We start from the raw sequence: 16,740 nt of genomic DNA on the forward strand, positions 1-16,740 counted from the left end.
CTCTTGAGCCTTCAGGATGCTTCCCTGAAGGCTCCGGAGGGTAAAAAATTGGTCCTATGGACAAACCGGAAGTTGCAATTCCTGAACTTCCGGGTTCCCCATAGGTCCATTTTTTGCCCCCCGGAACCTTCAGGGGCCTTCAGGAAGCTTCCCTAAAGGCTCTGGAGGGTGAAAAACAGACCTATGGGTAGCCCAAAAGTTCGGGAATGGTGACTTCCGGTTTGTCCGTAGGTCCGTTTTTCACCCTCCGGAGCCTTCAGGGAAGCCTCCTGAAAGGTCCGGAGGTCGAAAAGCGGCCCTACAGACAAACCGGAAGTCACCATTCCCAAACTTCCAGGTTCCCCATAGGTCTGTTTTTCACACTCCGGAGCCTTCAGGGAAGCTCCTGAGGCCTTCAGAGGACATGAGGGGTGGGGGCAGCTGTTTTTACCCTCCTTAAGCTCCTAGAAAGCCTCTGGAGCCTGGGGAGGGCAAAAAAACTGCACCAAAAGCAGGGGCGCTGGTCTCACTTGCATGCGCACGTGGGGGGGAGTCACACATATAGTGCACAATCCCACTGTGCTCCCCCTGCTTTTGTCACGGGAGCCAAAAAAGGTTTGCCATCACTGGTGTAGTCTTTTCTTTAAAACTCCAGTGATGGAGCGTCCACAATTTCTGAAGGCAAATCCTTTCACTGGTTAATCGTCCTCTCTATTACTTAATTCCAGATTGCTTCTCTCTTTGATTAGTTTTCAACTGTTGATTCTTGTCCTGCCCTCTGGTGCTTAACCCCCTTTTCTTTGTAGCAGCCCCTCAAATATTGGAATACTGCTATGATGTCACTCCTAATTCTTCTTTTCTTTAGACTAGCTAGACTCACAATCTGCAGCCATTCTTCATATGATTTACTCTCCAGGCCTTTGATCATCTTAGTTGCTCTTCTCTGCACTTGTTCCAAAGTTTCATCTTTTTTGTAATATGGTGACCAAAATTGGTTGCAGTATTCCAGGTGTGGTCGTCCTAGCATTTTATAAAGCTAATACTTCACGGGATCTTGATTCTATGCCTCTGTTTATACAACACAGGATTGTGTTATCTTTTTTGACTGATGCTGCACACGGCTGGCTCATATTCAAATGATCATCCATTAGGACTCCAAGGTTCCGCTCACAGTTACTGTTTTTTAGCCAGGCCTCACCTAATCTTTACTTATACCTTTGGGATTTTCCTGCCTAAATGTAAAACTTTACTAATTTGCTACTCCCTTTGTTTTAAAGGAGACGGTGACCAAATTGATGTCGAAAAGAACACAGTGAAATAGCTCCAATTCCACCTGCTGGAAAGATCTGGATGGCAGAGCCATTGTATGATGCTACTCTAAAGAAATGTAAAGTAAGTTGTCTACTATTTATCTTTTGTACTTCTGGGGGAGGGGGCTACATATTCAGGGATTTTGATTTGATATCGTGGCATGTATAAATTCCACTTTCAATATGCGTGTCACAAGTGCACCTATCCAAATTAGTAGATAAATAATATTAATGAGCCGTGGTGGCGCAGTGGTTAGAGTGCAGTACTGCTACTTCTGCTGACTGGTAGTTCCCTGCAATTTGGCGGTTCAAATCTTACCAGGCTGAAGGTTGACTCAGCCTTCCATCCTTCCGAGGTCAGTAAAAGGAAGACCCAAATTGTTGGGGGCAGCAGACTGACTCTGTAAACTGCTTAGAGGGGGCTGTAAAGCACTGTAAAGCAGTATATAAGTCTAAGTGCTATTGCTGTTGCTAATACAAATTGTAATTATGATGACAATGATGATGATGATATCTCAGAAAGCGTGAGGCTCCAAACAGTTATTTTTTTCATTTTGAAATTCAGCAATATTGTGAGAGATATCCAGGGCCAGACTTATCATATGAACTCCGCTACAAAACCCTATAAAGCTCTGCATGGCATCGGACCTGGGTACCTGAGAGACCGCCTGCTGCCGATTACCTCCCATAGACCGATTAGATCTCACAGGTTAGGTCTCCTCTAGATTCCATCTGCCAGCCAATGTCAGCTGGCGACTCCCTGGGGGAGGGCCTTCTCTGTTGCAGCTCCGGCCCTTTGGAACGACCTCCCCGTGGAGATCCGGACCCTTACTACCCTCCCGGCCTTCCGCAAAGCCACCAAGTCCTGGCTGCTCCAGCAGGCCGGGGGGCTTGTGAAACATCCAGCCCCACGGAAACTGTGAATTTTGCGTATTTTTAAAGTGTTGTTTTGTCTATTTATCCCCCTCCCCTTGTTTATTGTGAGCCGCCCGGAGTCCTTCGGGAGTGGGCGGCATTCAAGACAAATAAACTAAACAAATAAATAAACTAAACAAAAAAAAAGGATTTAAATTCAAGTCAAGAAACTTTGTGGATTTAGTCATCTGGCCATATTCAAAAGCTATAAAACCACTAGGATTGTAATGGCAAACCTATAGCACGCATGCCACAGGTGGCACACAGAGCCCTCTGTCAGCATGCGCACCATCACACCAGCTCAGCTCCACTGTACATGAGTGTCTGCCTCCTGCCGACTAGCTGATTTTCAAGTCTCTGTCGTGCGTGCGCAGGGGATGGGGGGCATGCAAGAGATGCACACACATGCATGGGAGGGAGGGAGGAGGGTACCCCCCCACAAACACATACAGAGCCCGCTTTTGCTCCCAGGAGGTGACAGGGAGGCCTACTAGGCCCGAAACGGGGCATGAGGGGTGTTGCACACATATGTGTGGGGGGCAATGAGAGCATAGGGGTGTTGTATGTACAAGTAAAGCGGGCAGGGCATGCAGGGTGTGTGTGCCCCGCATGCATTGCATTATGGGTGTGAGCGCATGTGCACACTTTCGGCATGCAATAATAAAAAGGTTAACCATCACTGCACTAGGAGAGAGACATAGATGATAGATGATAGATAGATGGATGGATGGATGGATGGATGGATGGATGGATGGATGGATGGATGGATGGATAGATGGATGATAGGGGAGAGAGAGAGAGAGAGAGAGAGAGAGAGAGAGAGAGAGAGAGAGAGAGAGAGAGAGAGAGAGAGAGAGAGAGAGAGAGAGAGAGAGAGAGTATTCATTAGAGAAACCACTAGGAGATAGATAGATAGATAGATAGATAGATAGATAGATAGATAGATAGATAGATAGATAGATAGATAGATAGATAGATAGATAGATAGATAGATATGGACGGACGGACGGACGGACGGACGGACGGATGGACGGATGGACGGACAGACAGACAGACAGACAGATTCATAAGTCCTTGCTCCTATCATCAATCACAATCTGTTCTAAATGGTTTTCTTCAAAACGGCCTTTCATACAAAAATTGCAGTGCTGCTAGTGATATGCAGGTTTCTTTGCTGAAGGAAGTTGGACAGAGAAGTACCTGGCAGGGAGATACCTCCATCATGAAGGATTTAAGGGTGACCTTTCCTGTTGTGACTGTTCATGCGTGACTGAACTAATAGGTTACCCTGCAATAAATATTTACGTAACAGCATTTACATTTGAAGATGCTAGATCAAGTCTTCAACCTTGGCCGCAATTCCTTCCAATAACACTGCAGTGTTATTTGAACACATTGGAGGCGGATTTAACAGAATAACAGAATTGGAAGGGCCCTTGGAGATCTCCTAATCCAACCTCCCTGCTCAAGGAGGAAAGTGTGCTATCATTTCAGACAAAGGAGGGACCAGTCTCTTCTTAAAAACACCCACAATTTCTGGAGGCAAGCCATTAATTGTCCTCACTATATTTCTCCTTAGTTCTAGATTGCTTCTCTCCTTGATTAGTTTCCATCCATGGCTTCTTGTCCTGCATTCAGATGCTTTGGAGAATAAATTGACCCCATCTCTTTTTAGTGGCAGCCTCTCAAATACTGGCACACTGTTGTCGTGTCACCCCTTCTCCTTCTTTTCATTAAACTAGATATAATCAGTTCCTGCAACCGTTCTTCTTATGTTTTCATCTCTTTTTAGAATCTCAGAGTTGTCCACCTCTAGGACAAATAATTGGATTCAACCAATTTATCTCTCTCCAAATTCACTACATCATTGTTGTTTTTTTTAAATCATCTTAGATCTTCTTCCACTTGAAACATAACTGATTTTTATTTTTGTTTTACAAAAAATGAAAGTTTTTCTCACTGGAATAGCATCCTTGAGCAAAAAAAAACAACAGAGCCTTTGGTGAGTAAAAAAAAAAGTTAGGCTTCTTTTCCAGGTAATTAAACTTTACCATTGCTAATTTAAACAGCCTTCTAATCAACTAAAATTGGTAGTAAATCAGTGAAAGTAATTAAAACGTATCCAGCAGCTGTAATTGCAAATGTTTGCTGAATTGTCAGCGTGCGATGCACCCAGATGAAGGAGAAGCTACAAAAATAAAACAGATAAAGTGGTAGTGGGATAAAAAGAAAACCAAGATTATTAAATGAGATTTATTGTAGGGACTGATGCAGTTGAGATGTTGTTGTTGTTAGTTGTGAAATTGTGTCCGACCCATCGCGACCCCATGGACAAAGTTCCTCCATGCCTTCCTGTCCTCTACCATCCCCCGGAGCCTATTTAAGCTCAGGCCTACTGCTTCGGGGACTCCATCCAGCCACCTTATTCTCTGTCGTCCCCTTCTTCTTTTGCCCTCAATCCTACTCAGCATTAGGCTCTTCTCCAGTGAGTCCTTCCTTCTCATTAGGTGGCCAAAGTACTTGAGTTTCCTCTTCAGAATCTGGCCTTCTAAAGAGCAGTCAGGGTTGATCTCCTTCAGGACTGATTGGTTTGATTGCCTTGCAGTCTAAAGGACTTGAAGGTGTCTTCTCCAGCACCAGAGTTTAAAGGCCTCCATTATTTGGCACTCAGAGTTCCTTATGGTCCAACTTTCACAGCCATCCATTGCAACTGGGAAAACCATAGCCTTGACTATACACACTTTTGTTGGCAGGGTGATGTCTCTACTTTTTAGGATGCCGTCTAGATTTGCCATAGCTTTCCTCCCCAGGAGCAACCGTCTTTTAATTTCTTGACTGAAGTTCAGATAGCAAGTTATTTTAAGTCTGAAACATCCCAAGAACTGAAGGAGCTTCTTGGATGCAAAGCGAAATGTCTTCAAGGGGAAAAAAAGTCCAGTTGCCTTTTGAAAAAGCACTTTTGGGATATTTCACTAATAGTTGCACAGTTACTATGCACTTCCAAAAGATATTTTTACAGACACACAGCTTTTTCCCCACCCAAAGGGGCATTTTAAAACACTACTGATAAAAACTCCCTACAAATTTCCTTTCTTCCAGATGAGGTACACCAACCATCTGTATCTTCTAAGTCTTTCATCAAACGTCTTGCTTTTCTACGAAGTAGAAGTAAAAGTAAGACATAATATCCAAAAGACATCAAGCCAAGATCAAAGAATAGCTCAAGTCTTGGGGGTCAAATTATTGTTATGTTTGTTTCTTTCTAGTTGAAGTCTGTAAGCACCAGTAATTTTATCTAACTCCCATTTCTTGCTGTTTTGAGTCTATTTTGAGTGAGAACAATCAACCAGTGGAACAGAAGTTGCCTTCAGAAGTTGTGGGAGCTTCATCACTGGAGGCTTTCAAGAAGAGAGTGGACTGCCATTTGTCAGAAATGGTTTAGGGTCTCCTGTGTGGGTGGGGGGTTGGACTAGATCACCTACAAGGTCCCATCCAATTCTGTTAATCTATATATGCTGCTGAGACTCCTGCAGAAAATTCCTGCTTCAATATTTTCATCCCTAGATGGATTCACAATTGGCTGACCAACCAAACTCTGTGTAGTCCTCAATGGAACTTCATCTAAATGGGAGGGAAGCGTGCATTGGGGTATCTCAGTTCAGTCTTGTGCCCAGTACTCTTCAACCTCTTCATAAATCATCTAGACAAGAAGATAGAAAGGGGACTCATCAAATTTGTAGAAGGTAATACTTTGGAAAATAAGCTCGAGATCCAGAAGGATCTTGATAGATTTGACGATTGGACCCTTTCCAACAAGATGCAATTCGGTGGTGAGAAAAATTAAGATCTTGCATATTTGGCAGGAAAAACAGAGTATAGCACAAATATAGAATGCTGTTGACTCAACAGTAGCCACTGTGAGAGGAATCTTGTGGACCACCACTTTAGTATGAGCCAGCAGTGTCCTGCAGCTACCAAAAAAGCCAATGCAGTTCTAGGCTGCATCAACAGATGGATAGCATCAAGACGGTGAGAAGTTATAGTGCCCCTTTACACCACATTGGTGAGATCACACTTGGAATCAATTTCTGGTCACATGAGATTTTAAAGAAACATGTTGAGAGCCTGGAAAGTGTGCAGAGAAGATCAACAAAGATGATATAAAGTTCTGGAGGTTAAATTGTATGTCAAATGGTGAGGGACCTAAGAAGGTCTAATCTATTCAAGAGAAGGTTCAGTCAGAAGAACTATCTCAGTACCTGAGGCACTGTCACAGAAATTAGGAGATTGACTTATTCCCTAAGGTAGCAGAGGCAAGACAAGAATTAATGGGTGGAAACTTGTCAAAGAGAGATCCAACCTAGAAGTAAAGGGAAGTTTGCTGACAGTGAGAACAACTTGCCTCCTGGACTTATGGGGAGGGTCTATGACAACTCGCTACAGGCAACTCCTCATGGCTAACTTGCCATGGCAACTTGCCACAGGACAACTTGCCTTGGGGCAAGAGTTACACTAACATTGAACAAATAGAGGAACAGAATCATTAAAGAAAGGATGCCAAAGGAGTGACAAGATGAAACTCCCAATGAAAAAAAATTTAAATATTTTTTAAACTTTTTAAAATAATTACATTTCATTGTTGAATTGTCCCACAGTCAATTGTCCTGTGGCGAGTTGGCCATGACTAATTGTCTCATCGCAAGTTGGCCATGGTGAGTTGGCCATGGTAAATTGTCTGTGGCGAGTTGGCTGCGGCGAGTTGTCCCATTCCAAGTTACAAGTTCTTCTCCGTCAAGAAGAGGTTGGACAACCCTCTGGCTTGGCTGGTGTAATGTCTCCTGCCTTGAGCAGGGGATTGGAGTAGAAGACATCTGTGGTCTCTTCCAGCTCTATGATTCTATTATTTTACTCAGCCAGAAAAAGAAAAAAGAAAGAACTAACAGGCAAATGTTGAGTCATCTCAGAACCCAGAAAGTGTGAAGTCCAAAAATCCTCCTAGCCACAAGTTGCATCACATGACCTCTACGCAGCGGAAATCTGTCGGCGTCGTGGTTTCCTGGCTCCCAGGGAAAGCCCACGTGACAACCTAAGTATAGACAAAAACATCATTGTGATTCCTACATAGAGCAGTAGTCTAATCGCAGCTAAAAAAACTAATAGACCTGATTTGAAAAACAAGGAATGCTTTATTGGGATTGCTGAAGGCTTAAGTCCCAGGTAAGGATTTGTGGTCAATTATAAATCTCATCTTTCTTTTTTACTCCTGAGCACGGAACATGAAAAGCAACAGCAGGGTGAGGATTATAAATTTAAAACCATTTCAGCCATCAGGACCAACCAAAGGAGTCAGGAAAGTAGTTTAGGAGGTTGTAAAGGAGGTGATTTTTCAAAGAAGAAGTTGGTTTCAGCGCAAACTCTACCTACGATCTTCAAGGTACACCTTAGCAGCTTCAAAAATGAGTTACATTTATAATGTAAGTTATAAATAATGCATCAAAATAATGTAGAAGGCGGCAAATGGACAGAATAGAATAGAAATAGGAATAGGAATAGAATAGAATTCTCTATTGGCCAAGTGTGATTGGACACACAAGGAATTTGTCTTCGGTGCATATGTTCTCAGTGTACATAAAAGGAAAAAAAGAAAAAAGAAGGAAAAATACATTCATTAAGCATCATAAGATACAACCTTTCATGATAGTCATAAGTTACTAATAAGCAATCAAATCATACTAGGAAACAAATAAAACAATTTAAATTGTAAAGTTACAAGCAGCAAGATTATAGTCATAAGTGGGAGGAGATGGGTGATAGGAATGATGAGAAGATTAATAGTAATGCAGCCTTAGTGAATGGTTTGACAGTGGTGAGGGAATTATTGTTAAGCAGAGTGATGACTTTGGGGGAAAAACTGTCCTTGTGTCTAGTTGTTCTGGTGTGCAGTGCCCTATAGCATTATTTTGAGGGTGGGAGTTGAAACAATTTATGTTATGGATGTGAGGGGTCTATAGATATTTTAAGAATTCTCTTTTTCAGTTGTGCAGTATACAGCTCCTCAATGGAAGGCAAGTTGGTAGCGATTGTTTGCAAAGATTCTGTTTGCATTTTCGGAATTATTTTTATGTATGTTCACTGTTATTCATGTTATTCATATTGCATTTATGATTCATTATTATTTTTATCATTATCTCCCACTGGCCAGTTGATTTTTGGGTCTCTGCTGCACATGCGGGAGCCACCCTCGTATTCATGGGCGGGGCAGGGGGTTGTGCATACATGGGTGGGGGGCAGGGGGGTCACAGGTGCAAGGGCAGGAGGCGAGGGGTCATGCAGGGGAGGCTGCGGAACCCCTCCCTGCAGCCCATGTTTGGTCCCAGGAGGCTTCAGGGAGGCCTGCTAGGCCCAAAACAGGCCGCGGGGGAGGGGAGGGGCAGTCACACACATGCATCACTGTTGATGTGTGTGTGTGTGTGTGTGTGTGTGTGTGTGTATGTATTGTGTCACAACCCTTGGTATGCCCAGGTTCGATTCGCAGTAAGGGTATGGCTAGCTGATGAGAGCTAAATAGCTTGAAATATATCTAAACTAGTCTCCCTTTATTTATTTATCAGCACAAATGCAATACACACACACACACACACACACACACACACACACACACACACACACACACACACACACACACACACACACACACACACACATATATATATATATATATATATATATATATATATATATATATATATATATATATATATATTGTGTCACAACTCCTGGTATGCCCAAATATGGGAGGAAGCATACTGCTTCCTTTCTCTCTCTATCGGCTCATCACAAGAGACCATCCAGACAGAAAGCCATTATTTTTACTGTTGCCTTTTGTGTTGCATTTGTGCTGATAAATAAATAAAGGGAGACTAGTATAGATCTATTTCAAGCTATTTAACTCTCATCAGCTAGCCATACCCTTACTGGGATTCGAACCTGGGCTGTATTACATATTAGGCAGCTGTATTAGCCACTAGGCCACAGATTCTCCTCCTTTATCACCTAAGCCAGGGAAATAGGTATGTATTGTGTCACAACCCCTGGTATGCCCAAATATGGGAGGATGGCTTTCTGTCTGTCTGGTCTCTTGTGATGAGCCGATAGACAGAGAAAAGAAGTAGTATGCTTCCTCCCATATTTGGGCGTGTCTGTGTGTGTGTGTGTGTGTCCGTGCGCACGCGTGTGTGTATGTTCTAGCATTACTCTGGAATGCCTCGAGCAATTTCAAACAAACTTGATACACACAAGACTTACGGATGAGTCAATAGCAATAGCACTTAGATTTATATACCACTTCACAGTGGTTTACAGCCCTCTCTAAGCAGTTTACAGAGTCAGACTATCCCCCCCCCCCCTCAACAATCTGGCTCCCCATTTTACTGACTTTGGAAGGAAAGAAGGCTGAGTCAATAGCAATAACACTTAGACTTATATACCACTTCACAGTGCTTTATAGCCCTCGCTTAGTGGTTTACAGAATAAGCTCTGTGCCCAACAATCTGGGTCCTCATTTTACCGATCTCGGAAGGATGGAAGGCATCAGTCAACTTTGAGCCGGTCAGAATCAAATTCTTGGCAGTGAGCTGTGCATAAGCCTGCAATACTGGCCTTCTAACCACTGCACCAGCGCACTTCTTTTAGCAGAGCATTCTTTGAATGAATGAACGTGGAGGCAGGGTTAGGCAGAGAAATCAGGGCACTTTGTAATTGGTGTTTCATCACAATAGGGCAATTCCAAGTCTCTACCAAGACTCAGCCTTGGAATCAAGTTCCTGTACTAGAATGAACTCTTTAGAACTTAGAAGAAAATGTCAGAGAGAGTCAGTTTCCTCTAGGGAAATTAGAAGATTTGTGAGTGCAAGTCTTGCCTAAGCCAATCAAAGCAACTGGATGATTTTGGACCAATCACCAGGAGACAGTGAGTTCTAGTCCCACCTTAGGCAGGAAAGACATCTGCGTGGCTTTGGCTCAATTGCTAGGTGATGGTGATTTCTAGTCCAACCTTAAACAGGAAAGCTGGTAGGGTAACTTTGGATCAATCATCAGGAGATGGTGAGTTCTAGTCCCACCTTAGGCAAGAAAGCCATCTGCGTGGCTTTGGCCCAATTGCTAGGAGGCAGTGAGTTCTAGTCCAACCTTAAACAGGAAAGCCGGCAGGGTAACTTTGGACCAATCACCAAGAGATGGTGAGTTCTAGTCCCACTTTAGGCATAAAAAGTGGCAGGGTGACTTTGGACCAATCACTAGGAGATGGTGAGTTCTAGTCCCACCTTAGGCAGGAAAGCCATCTACGTGGCTTTGGCCCAATTGCTAGGAGACAGTGAGTTCTAGTCCAACCTTAAACAGGAAAGCCGGCAGGGTAACTTTGGACCAATCACCAGGAGATGGTGAGTTCTAATCCTACCTTAGGCAGGAAATCCATCTGCATGGCTTTGGCCCAATTGCTAGGAGACAGTGAGTTCTAGTCCAACCTTAAACAGGAAAACCGGCAAGGTAACTTTGGACCAATTACCAGGAGATGGTGAGTTCTAGTCCCACCTTAGGCATGAAAACTGGCAGGATGACTCTGGACCAATCACCAGGAGATGGTGAGTTCTAGTCCCACCTTAGGCAGGAAAGCCATCTGTGTGGCTTTGGCCCAATTGCTAGGAGACGGTATATGGACTTACAGTGGTTCAAAATGTCCAGTCCACCCAGCCGTTCAAGGACATCACACAATGTGGTGGATATTTTGTCAAGGGACACCACAATCACACTGAGGGGTAGAAACAAGACCCCACGTAAGCAGTGAGTCCTGGCAGACACCATGTTGGGTACGGATTGTGTTCAGAGTTGACCAATGCTGAAGCAGTATATACATCTAAGTGCTATTGCTTTTGCTTTGGTGCATGAAGGGTTAGGGTTAAACTGGGATCAACCCAAAACCTATGGTTCCCTTGAGGTCATTTCAAACAGAATCTGTTCAGGGGATCCACATCGCCGAGCACTGTAAATATTTCTGTTTGCTTTAGGCAGATTTGAGCTGCCACGACATAGTTTCTCCTTGTTTGGAAGGGGGAAAAAATGCTGCATTTTTTTTTTTTTTTAAAGAGGAGGGAAATGACATAGAGGAACAAAATAAACATCAGCTTCTCGTGATGCCACATCAAGTAGGCGTTGTTAGATGTGACCAAGTGGGTGTGGGAGGTTTGACTAAAGCCTGATGGGTTTTGCTTTCTGTGTCAAGTCATGCTTCCCCTCAATGAAGCTGAGCCATCTGATTGATGAGGAGTACATAAAGGTGACTTGCAAGATGCCTGCAGTTACAGAGTATGACCACTTCTGCTTGGAGGCACCCTGCCCAAGTTAGCTCAGCTGCTGACTGTCCTGTAGTTTGCACCACAGGCTGCCGCTCCTTTTCAAGGATTGTAAGTATGCTCTCAATTTAAAGAAAATGTTGGCATGCAATTGATCCGGCCGGTGTTTTGGAATGCATAGCTGCAAATTGGCAGCACTGATCCTATTACGAAAGAAGAAGAATTAGGTAGCTCTTTTTCAATAGAAATCCCATCGGGGATTTTTACTGTAATTTTTCTCGAGGCTGTGGACTAGAATAAAGAGGAAGTTCTGGAAACAGGTATGCAGGAAGAGTTTATACCAGGAACTTAAGAGACTTTTCTTTGTTTGCTTTAAGGCCTGGATAAATTGTGCTAAGTCCTGCTGAGTTGTGCCTAAACAAATGTCTTTCATCTCAGTTGGGTGACGTGCTATTCACCTGAAAGTATTGTTTTACCTTACAAAAGTGGAGACCAAATTTCTTCCTGGAATGTAGAATGGGTAGCTAAAACACATCAAAAAGTTGAGTAGAAGATGGCAGGTAGGTAGGTAAGTAGGTAGGTAAATGGGTAGGTAGGTAGCTGGTGACATCCTTGTCAGGAGCTGATGTGAAAGATAGAAGCTCATCCCACCCCATGATTGCACTCAGGCCTCAAACTTGAGTTTTTTACTTGTCAGTCCAAACTCCTAAACATGTGAGCCACTCTGCCCCATGAGAGAGAGGGGGGGAGGGAGGGGGGAGGGAGGATAGATGGATGGATGGATGGATGGATGGACAGACAGACACAGACAAATAGATTGATAGAAAGAAGTAGACAGGAGTTTCTTCACTGATTTATTGATAGAGCAATATAAAATCTCTTGATGGATAGATGAATGGATGGATAATAGATAGATACAGTAGATAGATAGATAGATAGATAGATAGATAGATAGATAGATAGATGATAGATAGATAGATAGATAGATAGATAGATAGATAGATAGATAGATAGATAGACAGATAGATAGATATGATAGGTATGATAGATAGATAAATAGATAAAAAAGAAAGAAAGAGAAAGAAAGAGAGAGAGAGCAATAGCAATAGCAGTAGACTTATATACCGCTTCATAGGGCTTTCAGCCCTCTCTAAGCGGTTTACAGAGAGTCAGCATATTGCCCCCAACAATCTGGGTCCTCATTTTACCCACCTCGGAAGGATGGAAGGCTGAGTCAACCCTGAGCCGGTGAGATTTGAACCGCTGAACTGCTGATCTAGCAGTAGCCTGCAGTGCTGCATTTAACCACTGCGCCACCTCGGCTCATGAGAGAGAGAGGAAGGAAGGAAGGAAGGAAGGAAGGAAGGAAGGAAGGAAGGAAGGAAGGAAGGAAGGAAGGAAGGAAGGAAGGAAGGGACAGACAGATAATGAATGCAAGTGAATATATGTGTCCCAGGATAATGATGTGAAATTGAATTTGGCTCAGTCACTGGGAGTCTCTTTACTGATGTATTGATAGAGAGATATAAAGTCTCTGGAAGGATACAGATGATAGATAGACAGACAGACAGACAGACAGACGTACGGACGTACGGACGTACGTACGTACGGACGGATGGATGGATGGATGGATTGGGTGGGTGGATAGAAAGATGAAAAGAAAGATAGAAAGAGAGAGATAGACGGACAGACAGACAGATTTTTTTTTGTCCCTGAAATCTTCACCTGAACAACCTCAATGGCTACAAGCATCCTACCCTCTTCAAGTACTTTCCCAGGGAGTTTAGTCGGGTCAATCAGAGGTCAATAACAACTGTGGCCTCTACTCTATTCAACAAAGCAATTAAACCAGCTCAGCCACCTCGGAAGTCCAACATATAACTTTATTTGCTTACTAAGCAACTCGCCCAACCATGGCTCCTCTTGAAAGAGCCGAGCAAGTTGGGTGATCATCAGGAAAGGCCAGACAAGCCTTGTAACCAAGGAAACAGCATAGCTGTGTCCTTGTAGTCACAAGGAGTTAAGATTGACACAAAACAGTCCTTATCTCTATTTATTTATCTTTTTTTTTAAAAAAAAACAGCATACCATTCTTATAGTCACAGGCTGCGCAGTGCTTAGTTAGAATGTTTAAAGCGAGTGAAAACGTCTTTGTTTTTAAAGCTTTCATAATGTGCACAAAAGTCTTTTAATGGGCTTCTCTGAGCGACGTCTTTTCATTTGGGTGAGCTATTCCTTCCAAAGCCCTCGCCTCCTTCCCTGTTCCCATGACAGCAGGTTTATATTTTAGGCATATTTGGGTATCTCTCTTCTGCATTGTGCACAGTGGTAAACACTTTGCCTCTTGACCTGTCAAACCTCAGAATAGCAAACCTTCAGCACTGTTACCAATTAGCTTCCCCCCCCCATGCTCTATGATGAGAAAGGAGAAGAGAAGAGGGAATGGCATAGCGTAACGTAGCATAGCATAGCATAGCATAGCATAGCATAGCATAGCAGAGCAGAGAAGAGAAGAGAAGAGAAGAGAAGAGAAGAAGGAATGACATAGCAGAGAAGATAAGAGAAGAGGGAATGACATAGCATAGCATAGCATAGCATAGCATAGCAGAGAAGAGAAGAGAAGAGAAGAGAAGAGAAGAAGGAATGACATAGCAGAGAAGATAAGAGAAGAGGGAATGACATAGCATAGCATAGCATAGCATAGCATAGCATAGCAGAGAAGAGAAGAGAAGAGAAGAGAAGAGAAGAGAAGAGAAGAGAAGAGAAGAAGGAATGACATAGCAGAGAAGATAAGAGAAGAGGGAATGACATAGCATAGCATAGCATAGCATAGCATAGCATAGCATAGCATAGCAGAGAAGAGAAGAGAAGAGAAGAGAAGAGAAGAGAAGAGAAGAAGGAATGACATAGCAGAGAAGATAAGAGAAGAGGGAATGACATAGCATAGCATAGCATAGCATAGCATAGCATAGCTTAGCAGAGAAGAGAAGAGAAGAGAAGAGAAGAGAAGAGAAGAGAAGAGAAGAGAAGAGATGAGGGAATGACATAGCAGAGAAGATAAGAGAAGAGGGAATGACATAGCATAGCATAGCATAGCTTAGCAGAGCAGAGCAGAGCAGAGCAGAGAAGAGAAGAGAAGAGAAGAGAAGAGAAGAGAAGAGAAGAGAAGAGAAGAGAAGAGAAGAGATGAGGGAATGACATAGCAGAGAAGATAAGAGAAGAGGGAATGACATAGCATAGCATAGCATAGCATAGCATAGCTTAGCAGAGAAGAGAAGAAGAGAAGAGAAGAGAAGAGATGAGATGAGGGAATGACATAGCAGAGAAGATAAGAGAAGAGGGAATGACATAGCATAGCATAGCATAGCATAGCTTAGCAGAGAAGAGAAGAGAAGAGAAGAGAAGAGAAGAGAAGAGAAGAGAAGAGAAGAGAAGAGAAGAGAAGAGAAGAGATGAGGGAATGACATAGCAGAGAAGATAAGAGAAGAGGGAATGACATAGCATAGCATAGCATAGCATAGCATAGCATAGCTTAGCAGAGAAGAGAAGAGAAGAGAAGAGAAGAGAAGAGAAGAGAAGAGAAGAGAAGAGAAGAGAAGAGAAGAGAAGAGAAGAGAAGAGATGAGGGAATGACATAGCAGAGAAGATAAGAGAAGAGGGAATGACATAGTATAGCATAGCATAGCATAGCATAGCTTAGCAGAGAAGAGAAGAGAAGAGAAGAGAAGAGAAGAGAAGAGAAGAGAGGAGAAGAGAAGAGAAGAGATGAGATGAGGGAATGACATAGCAGAGAAGATAAGAGAAGAGGGAATGACATAGTATAGCATAGCATAGCATAGCATAGCATAGCATAGCATAGCTTAGCAGAGAAGAGAAGAGAAGAGAAGAGAAGAGAAGAGAAGAGAAGAGAAGAGAAGAGAAGAGAAGAGAAGAGAAGAGATGAGGGAATGACATAGCAGAGAAGATAAGAGAAGAGGGAATGACATAGCATAGCATAGCATAGCAGAGCAGAGCAGAGCAGAGAAGAGAAGAGAAGAGAAGAGAAGAGAAGAGAAGAGAAGAGAAGAGAAGAGAAGAGAAGAGATGAGATGAGGGAATGACATAGCAGAGAAGATAAGAGAAGAGGGAATGACATAGCATAGCATAGCATAGCATAGCATAGCATAGCATAGCATAGCATAGCAGAGAAGAGAAGAGAAGAGAAGAGAAGAGAAGAGAAGAGAAGAGAAGAGATGAGGGAATGACATAGCAGAGAAGATAAGAGAAGAGGGAATGACATAGCATAGCATAGCATAGCATAGCTTAGCAGAGAAGAGAAGAGAAGAGAAGAGAAGAGAAGAGAAGAGAAGAGAAGAGAAGAGAAGAGATGATGGAATGACATAGCAGAGAAGATAAGAGAAGAGGGAATGACATAGCATAGCATAGCATAGCTTAGCAGAGAAGAGAAGAGAAGAGAAGAGAAGAGAAGTGAAGAGAAGAGAAGAGAAGAGAAGAGAAGAGAAGAGATGAGATGAGGGAATGACATAGCAGAGAAGATAAGAGAAGAGGGAATGACATAGCAGAGCAGAGCAGAGCAGAGCAGAGCAGAGCAGAGAAGAGAAGAGAAGAGAAGAGAAGAGAAGAGAAGAGAAGAGAAGAGGGAATGGCAAGGCATGGCACAGCACAGCACAGCACAGCATAGCATAGAATAGAATAGAATAGAATAGAATAGGGAATGGCAAGGCATGGCATAGCACAGCATAGAATAAAACAGGGAATGACAGAGGAGAGGAGAGGAGAAGAGAAGAGGGAATGACATAACATAGCACAGCATGGAATAGAACAGAGCATGCATGGCATGGCATGGCATAGCAAAGAATAGAATAGAGTAGAATAGAGTAGAATAGAGTAGAATAGAATAGAGAATGGCATAGCACAGCATAGCACAGCATAGAATAAAACAGGGAATGACAAAGCAGAGGAGAGGAGAAGAGGGAATGACATAGCATAGCAGAGGAGAATAGAGAAAAGATAAGAATAGAGCAGAGGGAATGACATAACATAGCACAGCATGGAATAGAACAGGGATGGCATGGCATGGCATAGAATAGAATAGAATAGAATAGAATAGGGCAGGGAATGGAAGGCATGGCATAGCACAGCATAGCACAGCATAGAATAAAACAGGGAATGGCATGGCATAGCATAGA

General features: G+C 43.0%; 1 protein-coding gene across 1 annotated transcript in view; it reads left to right on the forward strand.

Moving 5' to 3' along the window:
* The first annotated feature begins 1,296 nt into the window (after positions 1-1,296).
* Positions 1,297-16,740, forward strand: part of RASGEF1A (RasGEF domain family member 1A) — a 109,976-nt gene continuing 94,532 nt past the window's right edge. The window contains exon 1 of the mRNA XM_014069661.2: positions 1,297-1,371. Within this exon, the coding sequence (XP_013925136.1) occupies positions 1,330-1,371 (42 nt within the window). The 5' untranslated portion in view covers positions 1,297-1,329. The remainder of the gene's footprint in view (positions 1,372-16,740) is intronic.

Source organism: Thamnophis sirtalis, unplaced genomic scaffold, assembly GCF_051295495.1.
Source record: "Thamnophis sirtalis isolate CommonGarterSnake01/CBP01778 unplaced genomic scaffold, rThaSir2_p1.2 scaffold_15, whole genome shotgun sequence".
In the NCBI taxonomy this organism is placed as follows: Eukaryota; Metazoa; Chordata; class Lepidosauria; order Squamata; family Natricidae; genus Thamnophis; species Thamnophis sirtalis.